This window comes from Centropristis striata, chromosome 10 (genome assembly GCF_030273125.1).
Source record: "Centropristis striata isolate RG_2023a ecotype Rhode Island chromosome 10, C.striata_1.0, whole genome shotgun sequence".
NCBI classification, from domain to species: domain Eukaryota; kingdom Metazoa; phylum Chordata; class Actinopteri; order Perciformes; family Serranidae; genus Centropristis; species Centropristis striata.
In genome coordinates, this window is record NC_081526.1 from 9,202,527 (window position 1) to 9,222,665 (window position 20,139).

The following is a 20,139-nucleotide window of genomic DNA, read 5'->3' on the forward strand; positions in this document are numbered from 1 at the left end:
CATTTCTGTTCATGACATTTTTTAACAATTTTAATTCTATTATTGTTTGAGAAAAGTCACTAGCCAGAACAGATTGGATTAAAGGGCTCATTTCTATGAATATACTTGTTTTTTTTGTACACGTCTTCATGCTTTATTGTTCATAAAACACATTTTTAATTATGGCCCACAGCCAATGCTCGTGTGAATTAACATACAAAACTCCCCAAGAGAGGGCTGATAACCTCTATGTCATATATAGATAGATGTAGAGCTCCCCATATTGGCATAGTTACCAGAAGTTTGTTATAACCCATTGATAATTTAAAAAAGATAATGAAGCTTTATATTGTATTGAAATTTTCATTTTAATACAAAAGCACATTATATACATGACAAACAGTTAGCATGAATGAGGTTTAGGACCTCTATGCTCAGTAACTAAAATAAGGAGCACTTGTATATTCACATTCATTCATTCATTCTAAAATTCTCAAAAGTCAAAAGCTGTGTCAAAACATTCAATGCAACATTTCTTCCATTGTTCACGCTCAAGTTTCAAGCTGAAAGCCCTCTGAATAGGTTCTTCCTCAGATACTCCTTCAAGGCATCCGCTGTCGAAAGCTCCATAGAGTTCCATTCAAAGTGAGGGATCTTCAAATAAACACAAATTAGGTTACTGAGTCTCACTGACATACAATATGATTCAGTGTATCATTTTTTTGTGATTAACATTTTTTATTTTCCATTTTCATTGTACAAAAAAAAAAAAAAAAAAAAAAAAATGAAAAAATGTTTTTTAAAAAATAAACTAAACTAAACTTAAATTAAATTAAATTAAATTAAATTAAAAATACGACCCCCCCAACCCCCAACAACAACAACAACCAAACACCATCACCATCAGTGCTAATCCCTTTCTGGTTACAAGCATCTCTTACCGTGTTCCTTCATGTACATCTATTACAATAGACATACAGAACATGAAATAAACTAAAACTCAGACTCAAAGACTGACTCAAGGAAGGTCCATACAACAAGAAAATAAAATAATCGTTGCATGGAAGACATAATTTGTTAATAAATAAAGAGATTAAGAATAATAATAGCAAACATAAATACATACAAGAAAAAGAAGAAGCACCGGTATATATTTATCCACAAATAACTAAAAATAAATAAATAAATAAATACATTTGAAAAAAACAACAACAACAACAACTAACGTCTCTCCACTATATAACCCGCTTCAGGGCCCTTTTAGAAAGTGTAAATATTTACCCCATTTTGCTTCACATAGATCCAGTCTACCCAGTTATTTACATGACATTTTTTCGAATGCTGCGACTCGTGACATCTCAACAGCCCATTCTCTCAGAGAGGGCACACCCCTACTAGTTTGGACAAAGCTTATAATATGTTTATCCTTTCCTGTCAAAACTGAATGATCACTCAAAACAAATAATCTTGGACTAAATGGATTTTGCATCTCTGTAATCTCACATAGATTATCAGAAATACCGGTCCAGAATTGTTGGACTTTGTCACACGACCATAAAACATGAATTAAACAACCTGGTCTCACAGAAAACCGTGAAATAGCCACGGATTTCGCTTAACTCAAAATCCGTGGAATAGCCACGGAATCGCTCAAATTTCCGTGAAACTGACATGGATTTCACTACAATGCAAGTTAATGACAGTCATATCCCGTGGCTATTGGTTTGTTCCAAGTGACGTGACTTTCAAGGTCCCAGCGGTCAGAACAAAAAACATGGCGGACAGTTCTCTCATTTTTAGTGAAAAAATCAATATTTTGACTTAGTTTCTGCATAAAAATGGATTTTGATCACATTTGTAGCGAGAAATATATGTTTTATTTTCTAAATATTCACTCAGTGAATGTACATAATCACTTTGTATGTAGGAATAGCCACAGGATGTGACTGTCATTAACTTGCATTGTAGCGAAATCCGTGTCAGTTTCACGGAAATTTGAGCGAATCCGTGGCTATACCACGGATTTTGAGTTAAGCGAAATCCGTGGCTATTTCACGGATTTCTGTGAGATCATGTTGGAAGTAAAGTACCTTCGTCAGACTTGCATCGCCAACAGTTTGAAGTGGGTAATAGTCCTAATCTAAATAATCTGGAAGGAGTCCAATAAAATCGATGTATAATTTTGAATTGAATAAGGCGTATTCTCACATCCCTTGAGACATCTTTAACATTTTTACAAATTCTACTCCAGTCCTCATCACTGAATGTCAAGTTCAGATCCCCTTCCCACGTCCTCTGCAGAGCTAAAATGGGCCCACTACCAAGAGTCTGAATCAACATAGAATAATAGACAGCCGCCTCATGTCCTTTTCCATACCTCTTTAAAATGTTTTCTAAGAAGTCTGCATTGTGGGGAGTCAATGCATTGGGCCCAAAACCCCCCCTTAACCCTTAATAGGGCGCTCATTGAAATACTTGCAAATTCCAAATTTCAGCCCTAGAGAATATTGGAGGATATTACATACAGCCAGAATGTGTAAAAACATACGGACCTGGGGGAAGGGGGTAATATTTTGAGGAAAAAAGTTTACGAGATTAAGGTGTCAAATCTACGAGAAAAAATATGCAGATTTATGAGATTTAAAGTGGTGAATATGCGAGAAAAAAAGTTCTTTTTTCCCCCGCTTTTGTCTCGTAAATCTGCGACCAAACAGAGAGACATGGGGACCCCATTTTGATATCCACTGAAGTTACAAAATATATTTCTTCGCCCGATAAAGGGTTAACATGTGGCGGAGTTGCAGGTACCTAAAAAAGTGTGAAGTAGGGATACTGAACCGCTGCACCAGCTCCCCAAAAGATCTTAAAGAGCCATTACAATACAGATCTCGCAGTCAGTGAAAGATATTTAAAACATGACATGCATTCCTAAATGATGTTCTCTCACCTGAACGACATGATATCCCAGGATTTCAAGATGTCTTTGTTTTAACAGTGCTGGACCTTTAATATGGTGCGAGTTCTTGCAGAAGGCCTCTGAGTCAAGAAAGTTCACAGCAACTCTGAGTGAGAAGTGAAAGCAGAATGTCAGACATATTTCATTACCGAGTGGTCTCCTTGTTCATCTTTATTGGTCAGGTTGTTTATGGTATATCCCTACCGCTGAGCTCCAGGTGGCAGCTCCTCCCTGTCGTTTTCCTTTGAATTCGTCCTCTCGTAACTCTGGCTGTAGGGCAACGGCTGCAGGTTTCTGTCCAGGATGCATTCGAAGTCTTAAAAGGCAAAACTTTAGTTAGTTTGTCACATTAGTGTAGAAAATGTTAATTGAATAGAAATAATAAGCAACATTACTTTTAAAATGGATAGTTTGGATTCAGATTTTCTGAAGTAGGGTGGTATGAGGTAGAGTCAGTAACTTCTTTTAACCCTTTGATGCACAACATGGGTCTAAAGTGACCCGACTAAGTTTTTATATTCTACATCTTTGCAATAAATTAATTTCATCATTCAGTATTGCTGGTTTACCTCAAATAACTTGTTTTTGATCATCATACATCCTCATTTTGTTTTTGTTTCTTACTTTTTGAATAAAATCCTTTTGACAAGGTCATTTTCGACCCATGTTGTGCATTAGAAGTTGTTTATATGTTGTCACCAATTCACCAATCACCAATTTAGAACCTGACAAAGAAGACACAAATATTAACTATCCTATTTTGTTATATTGGTGTTATTCCACTGGAAATTAATATTTGGTGGCTCTAATTAGTCTCAAATGTTAAAATATGTGATTTTCCAATGTAATCTTGAGGTTCTAACAAGTCTTTTAAAGTTAAACCTTAAAAATAAGACAAACATAGTTACACATATACTCAAATTGTTCATTTAGTGTATCACTTTTTGTATCACTACGCTACATCATTTTTGACCCATGTGTGTAAACTTGATGTATTAATACAAAAACAATTTTTCTTCATAAAGAATGAAAGGAAAAAGTGATATAATGATCTGTTGTAATAAAAAAATGAAATAACATGGGAAATGAATGCGGGTCATTTTGGACCCATGGTGTGCATTAGAAGGTGTTTATATGTTGTGCATCAAAGGGTTAAATCAATCCTTAAAACCCACTTTTATTGATTTGCCTTTATGTAATGCTCTCTATTTAACTACTCCTTTTTCTTCACTTTTTACTTTTTTACACCTTGTATTTTCTGTGTAACTGAGAGTGCCTTGTGATTGTTCCTGCTCTGTCTTTTTTCTTTTAATTTAAGAATTGTTTTTAGCCTTATGGCATCATTCTCGTGGTAAATAACTGCTCTCTGTCAAAGCACTTTGTAAGCTGCTGTTTTTAAAAGGTGCTATATAAATAAAGATGTTATTATTATTTCTATTTATTTATTTATTTTTCCATAGTCAGTGTATTATCTACAGTAGATTTGGTGGGCACGCCCCCAGTTTGAGAAGCAGGCAGGAGTACCAACACAGAAGCTAAGCAATGTGCTGTTGAGGACCGGGGCAACAACAAAATGTATTTAAGCCATATTTTTTTTTGTGTAGTGCAGTGTATGCTATATTTCCAATATTATCACCGCTTTAACTTGCTGTCAGAAAGCACTTTGAAAAGGGGAAGTGGAGCCACTATGTCAATCTTTGCTCCATTTAAAGCCACCAGACTTCATTGAGAACAACAGTAATTTTACCTCAAATAACATGAGAATGTTGGTTACTGTTTTTCTCAGTGGAGTCTGGTGGCTTTGAAGGGTGCAAAGATGGATATAACAGCTCAAGTTAAACCCATGGAAATGACTGTCTGATGGCAAGACAATCAATCAATCAATCAATCAATCAATCAGACTATATAGCACTTTTCATACAAGAGAAATGTAATACAAAGTGCTTCACATAAAAAAGGAAAAAAATAAAAATAATAATAATAATAATAATGATAATAATAATAATAATAAAACATAGAAACAAGCAAAAACCCTCCATCCAACCATCCCATTATAAACAAAGCACAAACTGAGGAAGCTCCATCTCAATGTGGAGCAGTAAGGAAACACTGGAGGCAGATTAGAAAGTAATTAGATATAATAAATAAAAATAAAGTAAGGTAAGATAAGATAAAATAAAATAAAATAAAAAATGAAAGTAAATAATAACAATAAAAATTAAAAATGCCAGATAAAAAAATGATAATAAAAAATAATTAAAAAGGAGAGAGCATAATAAAAAATATATATAAAAATAGACTAATAAATAATAGCAAATGAATAAATAAATAAAAGAGAAGATGTTGTAACACTAAGATTCATGAGCATAAAAATATTTAAAAATAGAGTAAAAGCCAAATTAAAAAGATAAGTCTTTAGTAACATAAAGCAACATAACATAAAGCACTGAAAGTATTTTAAATATATCATAGACCTAAACTGGTAGTTAATTTTTTAGTAAGTGGCCAAAATACTTTAGTACAAGTTAGTTTAATTACTTAGCTTCTATGTCGGTACTCCTGTCTGCTTCTCCAAACTGGGGGCGTGGTTTCTGCCATTGACTATGGTCCCTACGTACCTCATGCAACTCCACTTCAATAAATACAAACTATTCCATTAAGGCTTGTATTTAAAATGTATCAATTAAAACTCATACATAAAATTGACTTGATGCAATCCAAGTATAGGAGCTACCCTTCACATGAGCTTCTCTTTTCATCAGCTCAAAGACTTCTTTTTTACAATAGAAAGGAAAGGTGTGAGAAAACGTCATCAAAATAGTGTTTGAATTCCCCAAAATTACTCACCCACGCTGTGAAAATATGGAGTGACAACTGCTACTTGAACATAGTTAGAGCCACCGAGAACTTCGCCCAACGTTTTGTGGATTTGCCGTCTCACAGGACTTATCTCTGGAAAAAAACAAAACAACATTTCGACAGTTTAGAATTATCCAGCACATCCTCAAACCTAAACAACAGAATAGTTTGTTGACCATTTTAATTAACATTATGAAACAGTCTGGCTCAAATGACGTACGGTCGTTCATTGATTCATTGACTTTATAAAGGTTGACTTTTGGTGTCACATGGAACAAGAATAGCAGCATCTTGATTGTAAGCCCTGAGTTTGTTTGTTGCTCCTTATTCTACATCATTTGACTTCCTCTTTGGGTCATAATAAGCAGCTTGGACTACACCAGGGGTCGGCAACCTTTATGGGCAAAAGAGCCACTGTTGGCTGAAAAAAGGGAAAAAATGTGGGAATGGAGCCGCAAACCTTATTTCAAGCCTTACAATGAAGATAAAACAGCCTACTAAGTCTAAACTAGCCTACCAGCTTTACTAATAGGTCATAATGAGCATTTATCAATATGATTTTGTCAGAGAGCAGTGAGAACTAAAGTGCAAATGAGAGGCTTGACACTGAAGAAATATCTCAGGAGATTTCGAATCGGAAGCTAGCCTAGCTAGAGAAACGTAAAATCAGACTTGAAGTTGGCAAAATGTTGAGGTTAAGGTGCCGGGCCGTAGACTTTCGTTAGCTATGATTGTATATTTAAGTTGACCAAAAAGTTTTAAAAAAAAAAGTTTCAATGCCTTCATAATATATATTTTTTACAATCAAAGAATGCAAATTGCTTTGGGTCTACACCAATGTTTAATAAAGATTCAAATTTAAACAAATAACCGTTTCATTTCATATAAATGCTTCCCACAGTCCAAAAACATGCACTTAAGGTTAACTGGTGAATGAGAGTGTGCTTGTTTGTCTCTATGTGTGAGCCCTGTGATAGTCTGGCGACCAGTGTGAGTGCGGATAAGCGATTAAGGAGAAAGAATGAAGGAATAAGACAACCTTTAAAGCATTTTGTGTGCAAACACTGTGGATGTATTTGAATTCCATTACCACACAAAACAGGATTTACCGGTGCATATTTTTTACCTTTACTTCTCCATAACCACTGCTGGCAGAAGCTCTCATGAAACCACGGCACCTGAAACTCGGGACACTCGAGACACACGGCACGATTGAGCTCCATGAGGCGCATTCTGACGTTTGTGCTGAACTCATTAGGCACACCTGTAAAAGTAAGGACAACAGTTACATTCCTTCTATTCAGTTCACATGAATATTTTGCAACAGATTCATATTAACACATTTGCAAGTAAAGTGGGGGACATACATTCCAGTTGGTTGTCCAGCTTTCTCAGAAAACCTATACTGAAGACTTCTTGGACTAGTTCTTCAGGATAACACTTGGCCATAGACAAAGCGTGTCCCAGTGAAACTAGCAAATGTGGGTCAATGAAGCCTAAACACACAAGAAAGAAAGGTGTAAGTGTAAGCTAAAAATAAGAAGAAAAAAGTGTAAACTGATTGACTTACGGAAATGTGGAGTGATGTGATGAACATAAACATCATAGAAGTTGTCTATTTGTGCAGGATCATAATTCAAGAGAGGGAACGGTAGCAGGGCCCTAGCTACACTTGAATTGTTGGAAATCTAAAAAATGATACAGGAAAAATACCATTATTATACATTTAATCAATCGAGACTTACCACATTGTGATTTCAGTAACACTTTACAATAACCATCATTTATAAATGGTAAACGGATAGTTTATTAATGTTTAATCATAATTTATAAACAGTTTATAGGCCATTTAGAATGGTAAATAGATAATTTATTACTGTTTAACTAACTAAATAATGTATAAATGGCTAATAGATGGTATATTAATGTAAATTTATAATTAATTTACCATTAAGAAACAATTCAATTATAATTAATAGTTTTAGTTTCACTCATTATTACACTTTTAACACCATATTTAGTATGTTTATGATTTTGAAATGATTCATATACCTTTAAGAAATTGGTTTTAAAGATTAAATATGTATAGCACTTTGTAAATGGTTAATAATTGGTTTATAAACCATCTATAAACATCACTTAGATGGTTATTGTAAAGTGTTACCGTGATTTCTCTTAGGGTACCTTGTCAATGTCTTGAATGGCCACACTGGCGATCCGATCCAACAGGGGAGGGCAGAGGTAACTTTTTTTGGTTATGAAGAGGGCCAACCGAGTCACATTCCTCCAGTTTATTTGGTCTTTCATCCTCTCAAGGGTGAGCATCATCTCTTCCAGCAGTATTTCATCAAACCACTCTCCATTCATGAACCTCGTCTGCTTTAGCAACAAGTCCAGCCGCTTGGCTGTTCGTAGCTTCTCCAGCCCGCAGAAGTTCATATTCTGCATCAGAGGGATGAACTTGCTCGGAGTGATGTTGCGGTTGGAGGGACTGTTACGCACCATCCTGTTAATAGCATTAGAAATGGTGCAAAGATTATAGAGACTGCACTGGGGCATCACCGCATTCAGCCGTGAGACCATGACGTCATCAAGTTGCGGGCAGGGCAGAATGGACAGACACCGGGTCAACGCGCAAACCTCCTGGGTTGAGACGCTGTGCTGCAAGAAACTGCAAGATAAAGTGTGATTAGTCTATGTTTTAATAAATTTAAGAGTAAAGTTAAATATCCTCCTCGGCTCAAATAAACACTTACTTGGTTAATAGGTTTTTTAATTTAGTGGAGAGTTCAATGTTGTGGTACTTCAGCAGAAAAAAGGCTTCGGTGATTCTGCCTATCTGTCTTGGATTGTAGACATGAAGGTTCCTTTCGATTACTGATACAATTCTGGAAAATAAGACCATAAGTACCAGCAATAATTAGTAGAATTTCACAAATTAAGTCTATATATATATATATATATATATATATATATATATATATACTTAATTTGTGAAATTCTACTAATTAATCTACTTTATATATATTAATATATATATATAAAGTCATTATTATGACAATATTTGTATTATTATTATAATTATGGGTAAAACTATTCAACAGATACTGTTTTTTAAGTTAAGGTGAGATTGTCAAATGCCTTTTCCAAGTTCAAGAGTGGATTTTCAATCTCAGCTTTCAAGACAACATGAGTAGGATGTGGGCAAATTAGAATTAGAACATATATAATTTCATGAGAACTGGGCAAAGCTGTCTGTTTCCAATATAAAGAATGAATGCTCATGTTTTTGTCTGTAATACTGATATATCTGCAATAAGTTCCCGGGCGCAGTAATGTGCTGCCCACTGCTCCTTGCATGGTGTGTTCACTTGTGTGTAAAAAATCAAATCAAATCAAATTTATTCATAGAGCCCTTTAAGACAGCGTTAGATGATACAAAGTGCTGTACATGGCAGGACAGACCAACAATAAAAACAATAAAAACAAAGAACAAGCAAAAACAACTAAAACAAAGTGAGTCTCTCTGTTAGTCTCAGTAAATAAAAGTGGGTTTTAAAATTTATCTCAATTTTAAAATTAATCTTAATTCTAAAAAAAACACAAAGAACAAATACAAACAAATAAAACAGAGCAAAGGCTCTGTTAAATGAGGGTTAAATGAGGTTGAATTTCCCCATTGTGGGATTAATAAAGTAATTCATCTTAACCTTAATCTTAATTTAATATTGGCTCCACTTTTTAGGCTATATGATATGAGATATGTACTCACTCTTTCAGTAAGATAACATTCTTGCTCCGAGTCACTGACAGAGCTTCTGTCATATACACAGCCCCCATCGCACTGAGCTCATGCGCCATCGGGAGGGCCATGTTCTCCAATCTAAAAGGAATAAAATCACATTGGAGACGTGTAAGAACCAAGAAGTGCTGAGAAGGGTTAAGTTTCCACTCATTGATCGCTCCACTGATAAAGATACGAACCTGTCTCTGATCTCCTGACTGGCCAACGGAGTCAGACAGACAAACAGTCTGGAGAAGGAGGAAGTATCGATGCTTGAATTCATCAGTTCTGTTAGTCTGCATTTGACTGCCAGTGTGAAGTCAGGGTTGCTGTAATATAGCGACTGATACATCCGGACAATGAAGGAGATATCACGTATGTTATCGTATGTTAGCTTCGGAATGTACAGCAATATTTTTTGGTTGCACGTTTTCAGCAGATGTCTGGAGGTGTGGATGTGCCTGATCCTGTACAGGAACTGCACCACTCTTTGTAGGTCGTCAAAATTTATGTCATCTTTAGTTTCCAAGAAATGCTCTACCCTGCTAAGAACGGCGCCCTGAAGCCGTGGAGACATCAGGTACGAGGTACTGACCATCAGTAGGGTTAGACTCCTGGGAAAATAGACCAGAAAAGTAAATACACATTATGAGTGACTTGTTGTTAATTCAGTATTTGTTATTTGATCTTATCCATCTTGTGACCAACCTGGCACTATCAATAGAGGACAACCTCTGATCCATAATATCGACGATGCGGCCCATTAGAGGACTATGGTGGTGATCAGTCAGACAGGTGGAAAACCTGGATAAGCAACTCATTGAAAATCTGCAAAAATCCACAATTGTTTAACGTCTCGTCAGTAATTAATCCAACAAGTTTTATCCTAATTTATCTTTTTCTCAATTTCTAAAGTTAAAATGCCAAAGATTTGCTGGTTTCTGCTTCCCGAATGTTGAGTTCTATATTTCATATCCTTGTATATTTTCCTCCACCGAGGTTATGATTTCAGTTTAGTTATTTTGTCTGTATGTCTGGAAGATAAAAGAAAAACTATTGACCTGATTTTAATGAAACTTAGAGAAAGGGTGTAGTGTGGGCCAGGGAAGAACTATTCAGATCAGAATCAGAGGGCGGATACACAAAAAAATAAAATTCACTTTCATTAACACTGCGAGATAGGGCACGACCTTGGTATAGGTTTTTTCCATTTCTTTAAAGACATTTTATAGACTTTAAAATCACTTGATCAACTAAATAAGTTTTGAAATGATAGTAAAATGCCTCCCTACATCCCATCAATTCAAAACAATGTAATGAAATCATACCTGTCTAGTCTGAGCCACGCTTCTGAAACCAACTGCTGAACAAGAGAGTCGTGTGAATCCACTTTCAACCTGAAAGATGAACATTATTGCATCATGTGAATATTACTACATTATAATGCAAATATATAACTGAAACTGATTGTGTCTGTATGTTACAAGTACCTGAGGAAATTGCAAAGTATGTCGACCAAATTATCATCATCCATAAGAGCAATCTGATTCTCCGCTACAACCCGGAGAGTCAAGAACTGCGGGTGGCTCTTGATGAGGTCCTCAGCCTTGAACAACTCTGGCTTCCCTCTCTGAAACTGGTACAGCTTCTTCGCAGCTACGTTGACATGGTGAACTGTCAGATCGGCCTTGTTCTCGCCCACCACATCAAACAACTGGTCTTCAGCATAGCAACACTGCAGCTGCTTCATAACCTGGTCTCGGTTCACTGGCCCTCCGTGAAAGAGCCTCCGTAGGAAGAAATTCCCAACCCAGTGTCGAAACATCACCACAGACCTGGGCTTAAATTAACTATGAACTGGGGTTTTCATTATAGCTCAGTGTCTCCCACTGTGCAGCTCAATGTCAAACCAACAAACGGGCTCAGCCGGCTGCAATCACACTCACAAAACTACAGTCTGGAAGTGGTATGTGGTGGGTGCTCCTTCAGGGACCTGTGTCAGTTGGAGACAAAAAATTAACATTATTTTAACCTGAATCCCTATATTTTTAATTATTTTTTATTATATCTTCACCCTGTTAAAATAATCGGCTGACTAATTTTTTCAAGTTTTGCAGGAAACACAAAAAACTTCACCAAAAGTGTAACATATGACATTTATTGATCATTTCACTCAAAGAGGATGTATCAAAGGATGGCTATTGGCATAGTAATAACACTGTGTGTAACGTATGTAACTTAAGAGAAATAAATTACTTAGGCCATTTTTGAACATGCCTTTGTGACTTAAGCAAGATATGGTAACACTTTATTTTGAAGGTGTCTACTTAAGAGTCACACAAGCCTGTCAGAAACATGACATGACAAGTATCATGAGCATTAATGTTACTTCAAAGTGTCATTAATGTTGATGACACATCCCATGTCATGTTCATGACAGGCTCATGTCACTCTTATGTAGACACCTTCAAAATAAAGTGTTACCATATCTTGCTTAAGTCACAAAGGTATGTTCAAAAAATTGCCTAAGTCACATTTTATTTTGACTTAGGCATAATAAATCCGCTTAAGTCACACACTTGACATAGGCCATTATCTTAAAGGGGTAAAATCACATGATCTGATCAACTGAGGAGGTAGGAGATTTTACCATAGGTGGCCGACGTCATGAGGAGATGATTAGGTAAAAAAACAATTTTGACAATAAAATGACTTAGGCGATTATTTTAACAGTGTGATGATATACAGTTTAGTTATTTGTGTTTTATTTCAGCATTATAAATAAATGTATAATGAAGTTTACTTAATGCTCTATTAAAACATATTAATGAGTATTAGGGCCACATTTAGGATTTTTTTAATGAGATTAAAGTTGTAAATATTGAAGGGGGGGGGGAACAAAACAAATTGACAAAAAATGACTTAGGCGATTATTTTAACAGTGTGACGATAAGTAACATGCAAACACACTTGAATGACAGTGAAGTTAGCTCAGTGTGACCATGCTGACCTCAGGATGTGAAGATTTCACCTCGCAAACAGCCTCATTCAGAGATTTAAGATGACTTTCCTTCAGTGTTGTTGTCTTCAGAAGTGAGCCACCAGGAGCTGACTTCAGATTGCCAACACGGTATTCACGTGTATGAAGAAAAAAGTACCTAGAATTACTGACAAGGCCAAATTAGCCCTGCTAGCTCGATTTTTAGCTATATTTCTCCAGCTATTACAGGTATAAACATTATATGGGTAACACAAATAGAATGTGTCATTAAAATCGATCATTCAAAGTCAGTAACCCGCTTGTGTGCTACAATGTTTCACTTCCGTAGCGAGTGTCGTAATATAAAAGGAGGGAGTTTACCACCCTGGGTTTTACCTTTCAGGCAGCAGTGGCGTGTTCCGATAGTTTTTTTTTTGTTTTAATTATCTTTTTATTAGGAATTTCACATCAATTGACAAGTACAAATGGATTTACAGTTGTTAGTATTAAAATTGTACAGAGCCAAAAAAAACATACAATTTAACTATTTACATCCAGAGGGTTATGGAGGCAAAAAAGTAAATACATAACATGAATAAATAAATATAAATGTCTGTCCGATAGTTTTTAAAGATTCAAAGAAAATGTAAATTAATTTAAAAATCTTTGAATCGGAGTTGAAACCAAAACGGTCAAATCAGTGGATCCCACCACGCTACTTTGTCGTAATAAACAAACATGAACATTTAATTGAATCACTAAATCGAGGGACAGTTGTACCTGACAGGCTAATTTCAGGGCGTAAAATCTCACGGCAGCATCTTCTAGAAACACGTTGACGTCCCGCCGCGCCATCTTTAGAAAACAGTGAGCCCAACACTGAATGAAACTTAATTTCCGTCGTCTGTGAGAGCTGCTTGCTGTATGGAGTGATACCCTTGCGTCTTCAGGTGATGTGATTTCGTATTGACCACGTCTTGGCACCATATATGTTTAGTTAATATGTCGAAATTGTGTTTTTTTTTTACGTCCTGTAGATGAGTCCCTCTGCATGTTGTCTGGCTGAAGCTAGGTAACCATGCTAATGCTAATGCCAACACCGGGCCTGCAGTTTCTAGGGTGTTTTTAGTGTGTGTGTGTAAAACAATAACGATACAATCACCAGTGTTGAGCGTGTTATGAGGGATAATTTGTGACCGTTAACACAAAAATGTATCTTTGCAATCGGTTTTTTACAGGTTAAGTGAGACTTCAAACGTGTTGCTAACGCTAGCTGGCTAACGCTAGCTAGGGGTTAAAAAAATAAACCTGATTGTTAATAATCCATCTTTGTATATTGTGTCAGTAATCAGGGCCAGATTAACACTTTGCTGTACCCTGGGCAACAATGTTCAAGGGCCCCATCATCACGACCCCAGAATCACCATAATCTGGCAAATATAGAATAAATTACAGTAATATACAGTTAATACACTCAATACACTCAATACATCAATAACCAACTGTCATCAAGTGCATTTTCATGTACAGATGTGCAAACGCTCATAGAACTAATAAATGCACCACTATGTCCTCTTGTCGAGCCACTCACTCACATATGATGTTATGAAAACAAAACACATCACCATCAGTATAATCTGGCGAAACTGACCCACTCCATAGATAATAATGATAATAATAATAATACATTTTATTTGGAAGGAGCCTTTCTTGGCACTCAAGGACACCGAACAAAAAGATAGGAAAGGAAGTGTCCTCAATTTTCACAAAAAAATAAGTAAGCAACCTCTTTCAAAGCATCCAATATTTATTTAACAACACCTATCCACCCAGCAGCACAAATGTATTGAATTGATAGAGCCATCACAGAGGAAGACAAGGTACAAACAAAAATCAAGAGTCTAGAATCAAGTAGCATTTTGTTCCTCAGCTCATTATAAACAGAAATCACCCTGTCGCCTCAAAATCCATTGTTGAGCAACGGCTCCGATGGACATTGTAACATACAAGCGAGAGATAACAGATATTTTGCATGTGCCCACACGGCCCTGGGCCCTTTAGAGGTCGTGGGCCTCTGGGCAATTGCCCAGTTGCCCATATGGTTAATCCAGCCTTGTCAGTAATGCTTATATTGTTTACACTATCAATACCACTGTGATATATTTAGGATCAAGTGGTTTTTCATTTGCATGTAAAGCAGTCTTTGAGCTGGTAAACCCTGTTTGGTATGCAGGGTTTTCTAGATATTCCCGACAAAATATTAAGAGCCAACTTGTCATTTATCTTTGATATCTGTGTTTCTCACCATCAGGTGTTTGATCAGTAGAGGTGATCATGGGGATCAAGGCTCAGCGCACTCGGTGCTTCCTTGACATTGGCATCAGTAATGTGCTCGGTAAGAAAAACACTTTTACTTTCTTTCTACTTACTAATGCAGTCAGTCAGTTGTCAGTTTATTAGAGTTATTATTATTATTATTATTAGGATATCATCTGTGCTGCTGTTGACTTGGATACTAAAATTGCAGAAGGGTCTCAGTAGGAGAACTTGCATGGATGTTTCATGGATTTGTTTTTAATAGATTTACCTAATATAATGAGCAATGAAAGTAATTTTTCATCACAAAAACAAAACTAACAAATGCCCTTTTTCTCACAGTCGGCAGAGTTGTGGTTGAATTGTTTTCAGACGTCTGTCCCAAAACTTGTGAAAACTTCAGATGCCTCTGCACAGGTAATAACTTTTCTACACAAGAATATACCCAAAAAACCTTCTACTTCTTGGCACAGTTATGTTGATAACTGATAATACAATGTGCGTTTGATTTAGGTGAAAAAGGCATTGGTAAAGGAACTATGAAACCGCTGCACTACAAAGGATGTCTGTTCCATCGGGTTGTAAAAGACTTCATGATTCAAGGAGGAGACTTCAGCGAAGGTGAGTTAATAAAGTTTGAAGGATGTGAATGGTTTACTTAACTTAGAACACCTATAGTTTGTGTATTGCTATTTAAAGACTGTGAATATATAGCTAATGACTGTAGACAGCTGACATATTTCACCTTCAACATATGCAGATGGTGTCAGCATCTAATCATGAAAGCATCAAAAAAGATTCACAGCAACCTTATTAACTGTATTTTAAATTACTGACAATCAGCAGCAGTTTTGTTTTTTTTAATATTTTTTTTATTGAGGTTCAAGCAATCCACATATTATCCTTTACATATAATTTCTGCAGAACCATTTTTTTTTTTTTTACAACAAAACCAGGTAACACAGCTTACATACTGTATAGACATACACAAACAAACATAAACACACCCCCAGATTGACATCCTAATTCTAAGATATGTCGGAGTCATCCATGTTACATCACTTATTGAGGAACATTGGAGCTCAGTCCGGAGGGGTCCATAATATCTAAAACTGGTTGCCATACCCAGCAGCAGATTTGTAATGCAATAAATCTCCTCACTGTTGCAGCCCCGTTTCTCATGTTTCATTCCTTCTCTGATATTGTAGGTAATGGAAGAGGAGGCGAATCCATCTATGGAGGCTTTTTTGAAGGTAAAGAGGCCACTGTCAGAGCTGTCAGTTGTTATCCAAACCGACGTTGGCTTCAAGATGGCAGTACAATCTTATCCTTTTCCCCCAGATGAAAGCTTCGCTATGAAACACAACAAGGAGTACCTGCTGTCTATGGCCAATAGGGGCAAAGATACAAATGGATCACAGTTTTTCATGTAAGCACTTTTCCTGTATATTATAGATTTCATACTTTTGTTTGTTCATTCTGTCATCCTTTTGGCCATTCAAATAATTCTATGCTTTCTTTTCTTGAATGGCCTCCTGTCACACCACAGAACAACAAAGCCCTCTCCACATCTTGATGGGTAAGTGCTGCTTGATTGCATCCAAAACTGATTCACTTGATTTAGATCGACATCGCTAAAGCTCAACATCACTGTATTTCCTCAGTGTCCACGTGGTTTTTGGACATGTGATTTCTGGCCAAGAGGTTGTCCAAACCATGGAGAACCAGAAAACGGATCCTAATAGCAGACCATACGCTGATGTGAAAGTTATGAATTGTGGAGAACTCATCCCTAAGTCTAAAGGTTTGTCTGTGTGAAACAATTCCAGCACTCTCAAAATAAGTTTTAAACATGTTGTGATTGGTCTTCTGCCGTTGTCTGAGCAGAGACAGTTTTTTTAGATTATAACAAGCAGTGCTTCTAACAGAGTCTTAAATGTTTGCAGCAAAGAAAGAGGAAAAAAAGAGAGAGCAAGCCTCTTCTGGTTCCAGCAGCAGCTCCGGCGACTCTGAGAGCTCATCAGACTCCTCTGATTCAGAAGAATCGGAGAAGGAATCTAAGAAGAAGAAAAAGAAGGCGAAAAAGCTAAAAAAGAAAGAAAAGAAGAAGAAGAAGAAAAGGTACCTAATATATTGTCACATTTTCATTGCCTGCTGTGTAAACAGTACCTAGGGCTATTTATCCTGAGCGGGCATTCTTTCGTAGGTCAGAGGCTGAAAGTGCTGAAGAGAAAGAACAAGAAGAGCTGGTCACATCTACTGTACGTCCTGAAGAAATCCCCCCAATCCCAGAGAACCGATTCCTCATGAGGAGGAGTCCCCAGGTGGTCCAGAAGCCAAAAGAGGAGGAAGAAAAGAATCCGCCAAAAAAAGAGGAAAGACCAAGAGAGAGGTTAGTCTGCTTGGCATAGAGGCAACATATGCATCCAAACATAATGCCGTTGTCTGTTAAATGTAATGCCCTGTTGTTTCCTTTCCATAGCACTGCCACATCATATAATTCTCAGTCAGCATATCACAGAAGACTGGTGATGACACGGTCCGGGAGAAAGATAAAGGGCAGAGGTCCAAGGGTAGGTGCACCGCACCAATGAAAACTGCTCAGCTAAGATTTATGTCAAATTAGATTGGAATATTTCCAGCTGCTTTTACAAGACACATTGTCTTATAACCAGCGTGAATTAACAGGTTTTTCATTGTTCTCGTCCAGCGCTATCGGACACCGTCACGCTCTCGTTCGAGGTCCAGAGATCGTTTCCGGCGCAGTGAAACACCTCCACACTGGCGTCAGGAGATGCACCGTCAGAGGATGAGGGCGGTCACAGGAGAGCGCTGGATCAAGGGTGACAAGTAAGATAACCTCCATTTGATTTCTAATCCAATACACTTTTTGTTAAATTCAGCAAATATCTCCTCATGGTCTGCTAGCGCTCCGTTCTGTGTATGCGCACCGAAGGAAAACCTGGTGTTCTAACACAGGCCTGGCTCTGTAAGTGCGAAACAAAGAGAGACTCAGACCAAACCACAGAACATTATTCTGATTTTCTGGGGGAAAGGCCGTAGATGTATGAAGAAAAATGCACTGATTTTAAGTCCTGAGTTCAAATGTAAACGGTCTTATGCAGAATCGCTGACACCGTCTTTAAATTGTGTTTAAAAGTGCAATTCACAAATATAAAAAGGACATAAAGTATGTCCAAGGTGACCATTTTAAATATACGCTGCCAGTTAGAGATGTTACCTTCATTTTAGTCCAAACTTTGACATAAAACAACCCTTTCATGTTTCTGTCTGGTATTAATGAAATGTGGAAATTCAAAATCAAAGCAAGTTTATCATTAGACTTTACTTCAGTTTTCTGGAATCAAGGTGCAAAAACCGATAACACTAACACAGTGTAAGTTAAAACAGTGCATGCAATGTTTGACATAAACCAAGAAAAATCTATCAGGGTGTCTACATGATCTGTTCCCAGCAGCTATAAATAGTCGGTTTCATGCAAAGGCTATTTTGCTACTATTTGTATTTCAGAGCTAGTCAGTGTCATTATGCATTGTATTATATAGGCAAGTATGCTAACAAGGTGGCATTTATTTGTTTCTTTTTTTCACAGAGGTGACATGAATGATGCAAAGGATGAGGCTGCTAAAGCTCCAAGAAGAGAGAGAAGGACCTCCGACACAAAGCACGAACACACAGCAGAGGGTAAAAAAGATAAGAAATCTCGGTCACATAGGTCCAAAAGCAAAGAAGAGGACACTGTGGAGAAGGACGAGAAGAATAGCAAACACAAGGAAAAGAAAAGAGATAAATCAAAAAGCCGCAGTAAAAGCAGAGAAAAGAGAAGGCGGTCAAAAAGCAGAGAGAAGGGTCACAAGCACAAAAGTGACGACCGGAAAAGTCGCTCAAGGAGCAAAGACCGAAATGCTAATAAGAAAGAAAAGGAGTCCGAATCTGACCACAGTAAAGATCGAAACAAGGGTCACGAGGCTGATAAAAAGCATAAAGAGGATACCAAAGGAAGAAATGGGGAGAGAACTAGGACAAAGTCACAAAGTAAAGAAAGACCAACTACAAAAGATGGACACAGATCAAGCAGCAGGAACAGGGATAGGAGCAGACGGGCAGCGTCAAAGGACAAAGAAGACAAACGAGAAAAGGGCCGAGAGAGGGGCAGAGAGCGTAGTAGGAGTCATGATAGACGACGCAACAGTGAAAGGGAGAATAAGAAGCGAGGAACATCCAGGGATAGGGAACGTCGAACAAGAAGTCCAGACAGGAATAAGACAAGAGACTCCCACGGAGGCAGACGCTCCAGAAGCAAGAGCAACAGGAGAGACCACAGCAAAGACCGGTCCTCTCACAGGAAGGACCGAGACAGAGAATCTAGCAACCAGAGGAGGAGACACAGCAGCAGCTCTGACAGCGATAGAGACGACAGAAGGAAGCGACAAAAGAGTCCAGATTCTAAACGGAGAGAGGCAAATAGATCCTCAAGATCCAAAGACAGAAAAAGCCCGGCCAACCCAAGACCAGATAGTACCAAGGGCAAAGACCGAAACGACAGCAAGAGGAATAAATCAAGCTCCAGCTCAAGCTCCGACAGCGACTGAGTCTGTGATGGCACCCCGAAAAGAAGTCTCTCCCTATTTTTAAACCATTACACATGTAGTCTGCAGCATCAGCTGTCCATCTAGAGCGGGACCCAGTAGTGCATTTGCTTGTCCAAATCTGTTGTGAGCTTGTAGAGCGTTTCTCCCTTAGTTCAGGGTGTTTTCACACACAGAAAAGTCCAGCAAACCAAAACGCATCACGGCAAACTGCGGGAGAACATCCACTCCACTTATTGGTCAGATGTATCAGGAAGAAGGTCCTGTGTTCTGGACTAGTGTATATTTCTCCAGTTCTCCAGCTAGTTTGCGTTCTCTGCTGCATCCCAGAATCCAAACCTCATCTAGCAAAGGGACTCCTGTAGCTCAAACTTGAGTACAGCTGGTATTTGGGTCACATCAAGGTTGGATCATATTCCCACCATTAACCTAAAGTTCATTTTGGAACGGGACCACGCCTGAGTACGAACCGCACTAAGGGGGAAACAAACCAGAGTTCAATTCAACCAAACTAAACAAAGCAGGTGTAAAAACTCACTTATTCATATTTGTCGATCTGTGCATGAAAACCTTCTCCACAGTTCAGCCAAAGGCAACAGGATTCTGTCAAAGCTAATCTCCAAACCGTTAATAACTGTGAATACAAGTCAAGCTT

At 37.5% G+C, this 20,139-nt stretch overlaps 2 protein-coding genes across 3 annotated transcripts; one reads left to right on the plus strand and one right to left on the minus strand.

Moving 5' to 3' along the window:
* Nucleotides 1-181: 181 nt before the first annotated feature.
* fastkd1 (FAST kinase domains 1) lies at nt 182-12,920 on the minus strand. Of its 2 annotated transcripts, XM_059342609.1 has the most exons (16): nt 12,589-12,920; nt 11,069-11,571; nt 10,907-10,975; nt 10,287-10,406; nt 10,120-10,192; nt 9,779-9,921; nt 9,567-9,677; nt 8,551-8,682; nt 7,979-8,465; nt 7,365-7,482; nt 7,162-7,290; nt 6,921-7,058; nt 5,783-5,887; nt 3,140-3,251; nt 2,927-3,041; nt 183-633 (listed from the first exon to the last, which is right to left on the minus strand). In XM_059342609.1, the coding sequence occupies exons 2-16, from the start codon at nt 11,401-11,403 to the stop codon at nt 538-540; spliced, it is 2,283 nt and encodes a 760-aa protein (XP_059198592.1). In that variant the 5' UTR covers nt 11,404-11,571; nt 12,589-12,920; the 3' UTR covers nt 183-537. The 2 variants fall into 2 exon arrangements, with proteins under 2 accessions (XP_059198591.1, XP_059198592.1); XM_059342608.1 differs by having other exon boundaries at nt 182-633; nt 9,779-10,192.
* Nucleotides 12,921-13,250: 330 nt separating this feature from the next.
* ppig (peptidylprolyl isomerase G (cyclophilin G)) lies at nt 13,251-19,789 on the plus strand. Its single transcript, XM_059342610.1, has 13 exons — nt 13,251-13,508; nt 14,870-14,953; nt 15,217-15,291; nt 15,388-15,495; nt 16,083-16,127; nt 16,216-16,303; nt 16,424-16,453; nt 16,539-16,678; nt 16,821-16,995; nt 17,081-17,266; nt 17,357-17,447; nt 17,585-17,724; nt 18,488-19,789. The coding sequence occupies exons 2-13, from the start codon at nt 14,893-14,895 to the stop codon at nt 19,485-19,487; spliced, it is 2,139 nt and encodes a 712-aa protein (XP_059198593.1). The 5' UTR covers nt 13,251-13,508; nt 14,870-14,892; the 3' UTR covers nt 19,488-19,789.
* Nucleotides 19,790-20,139: the final 350 nt, after the last annotated feature.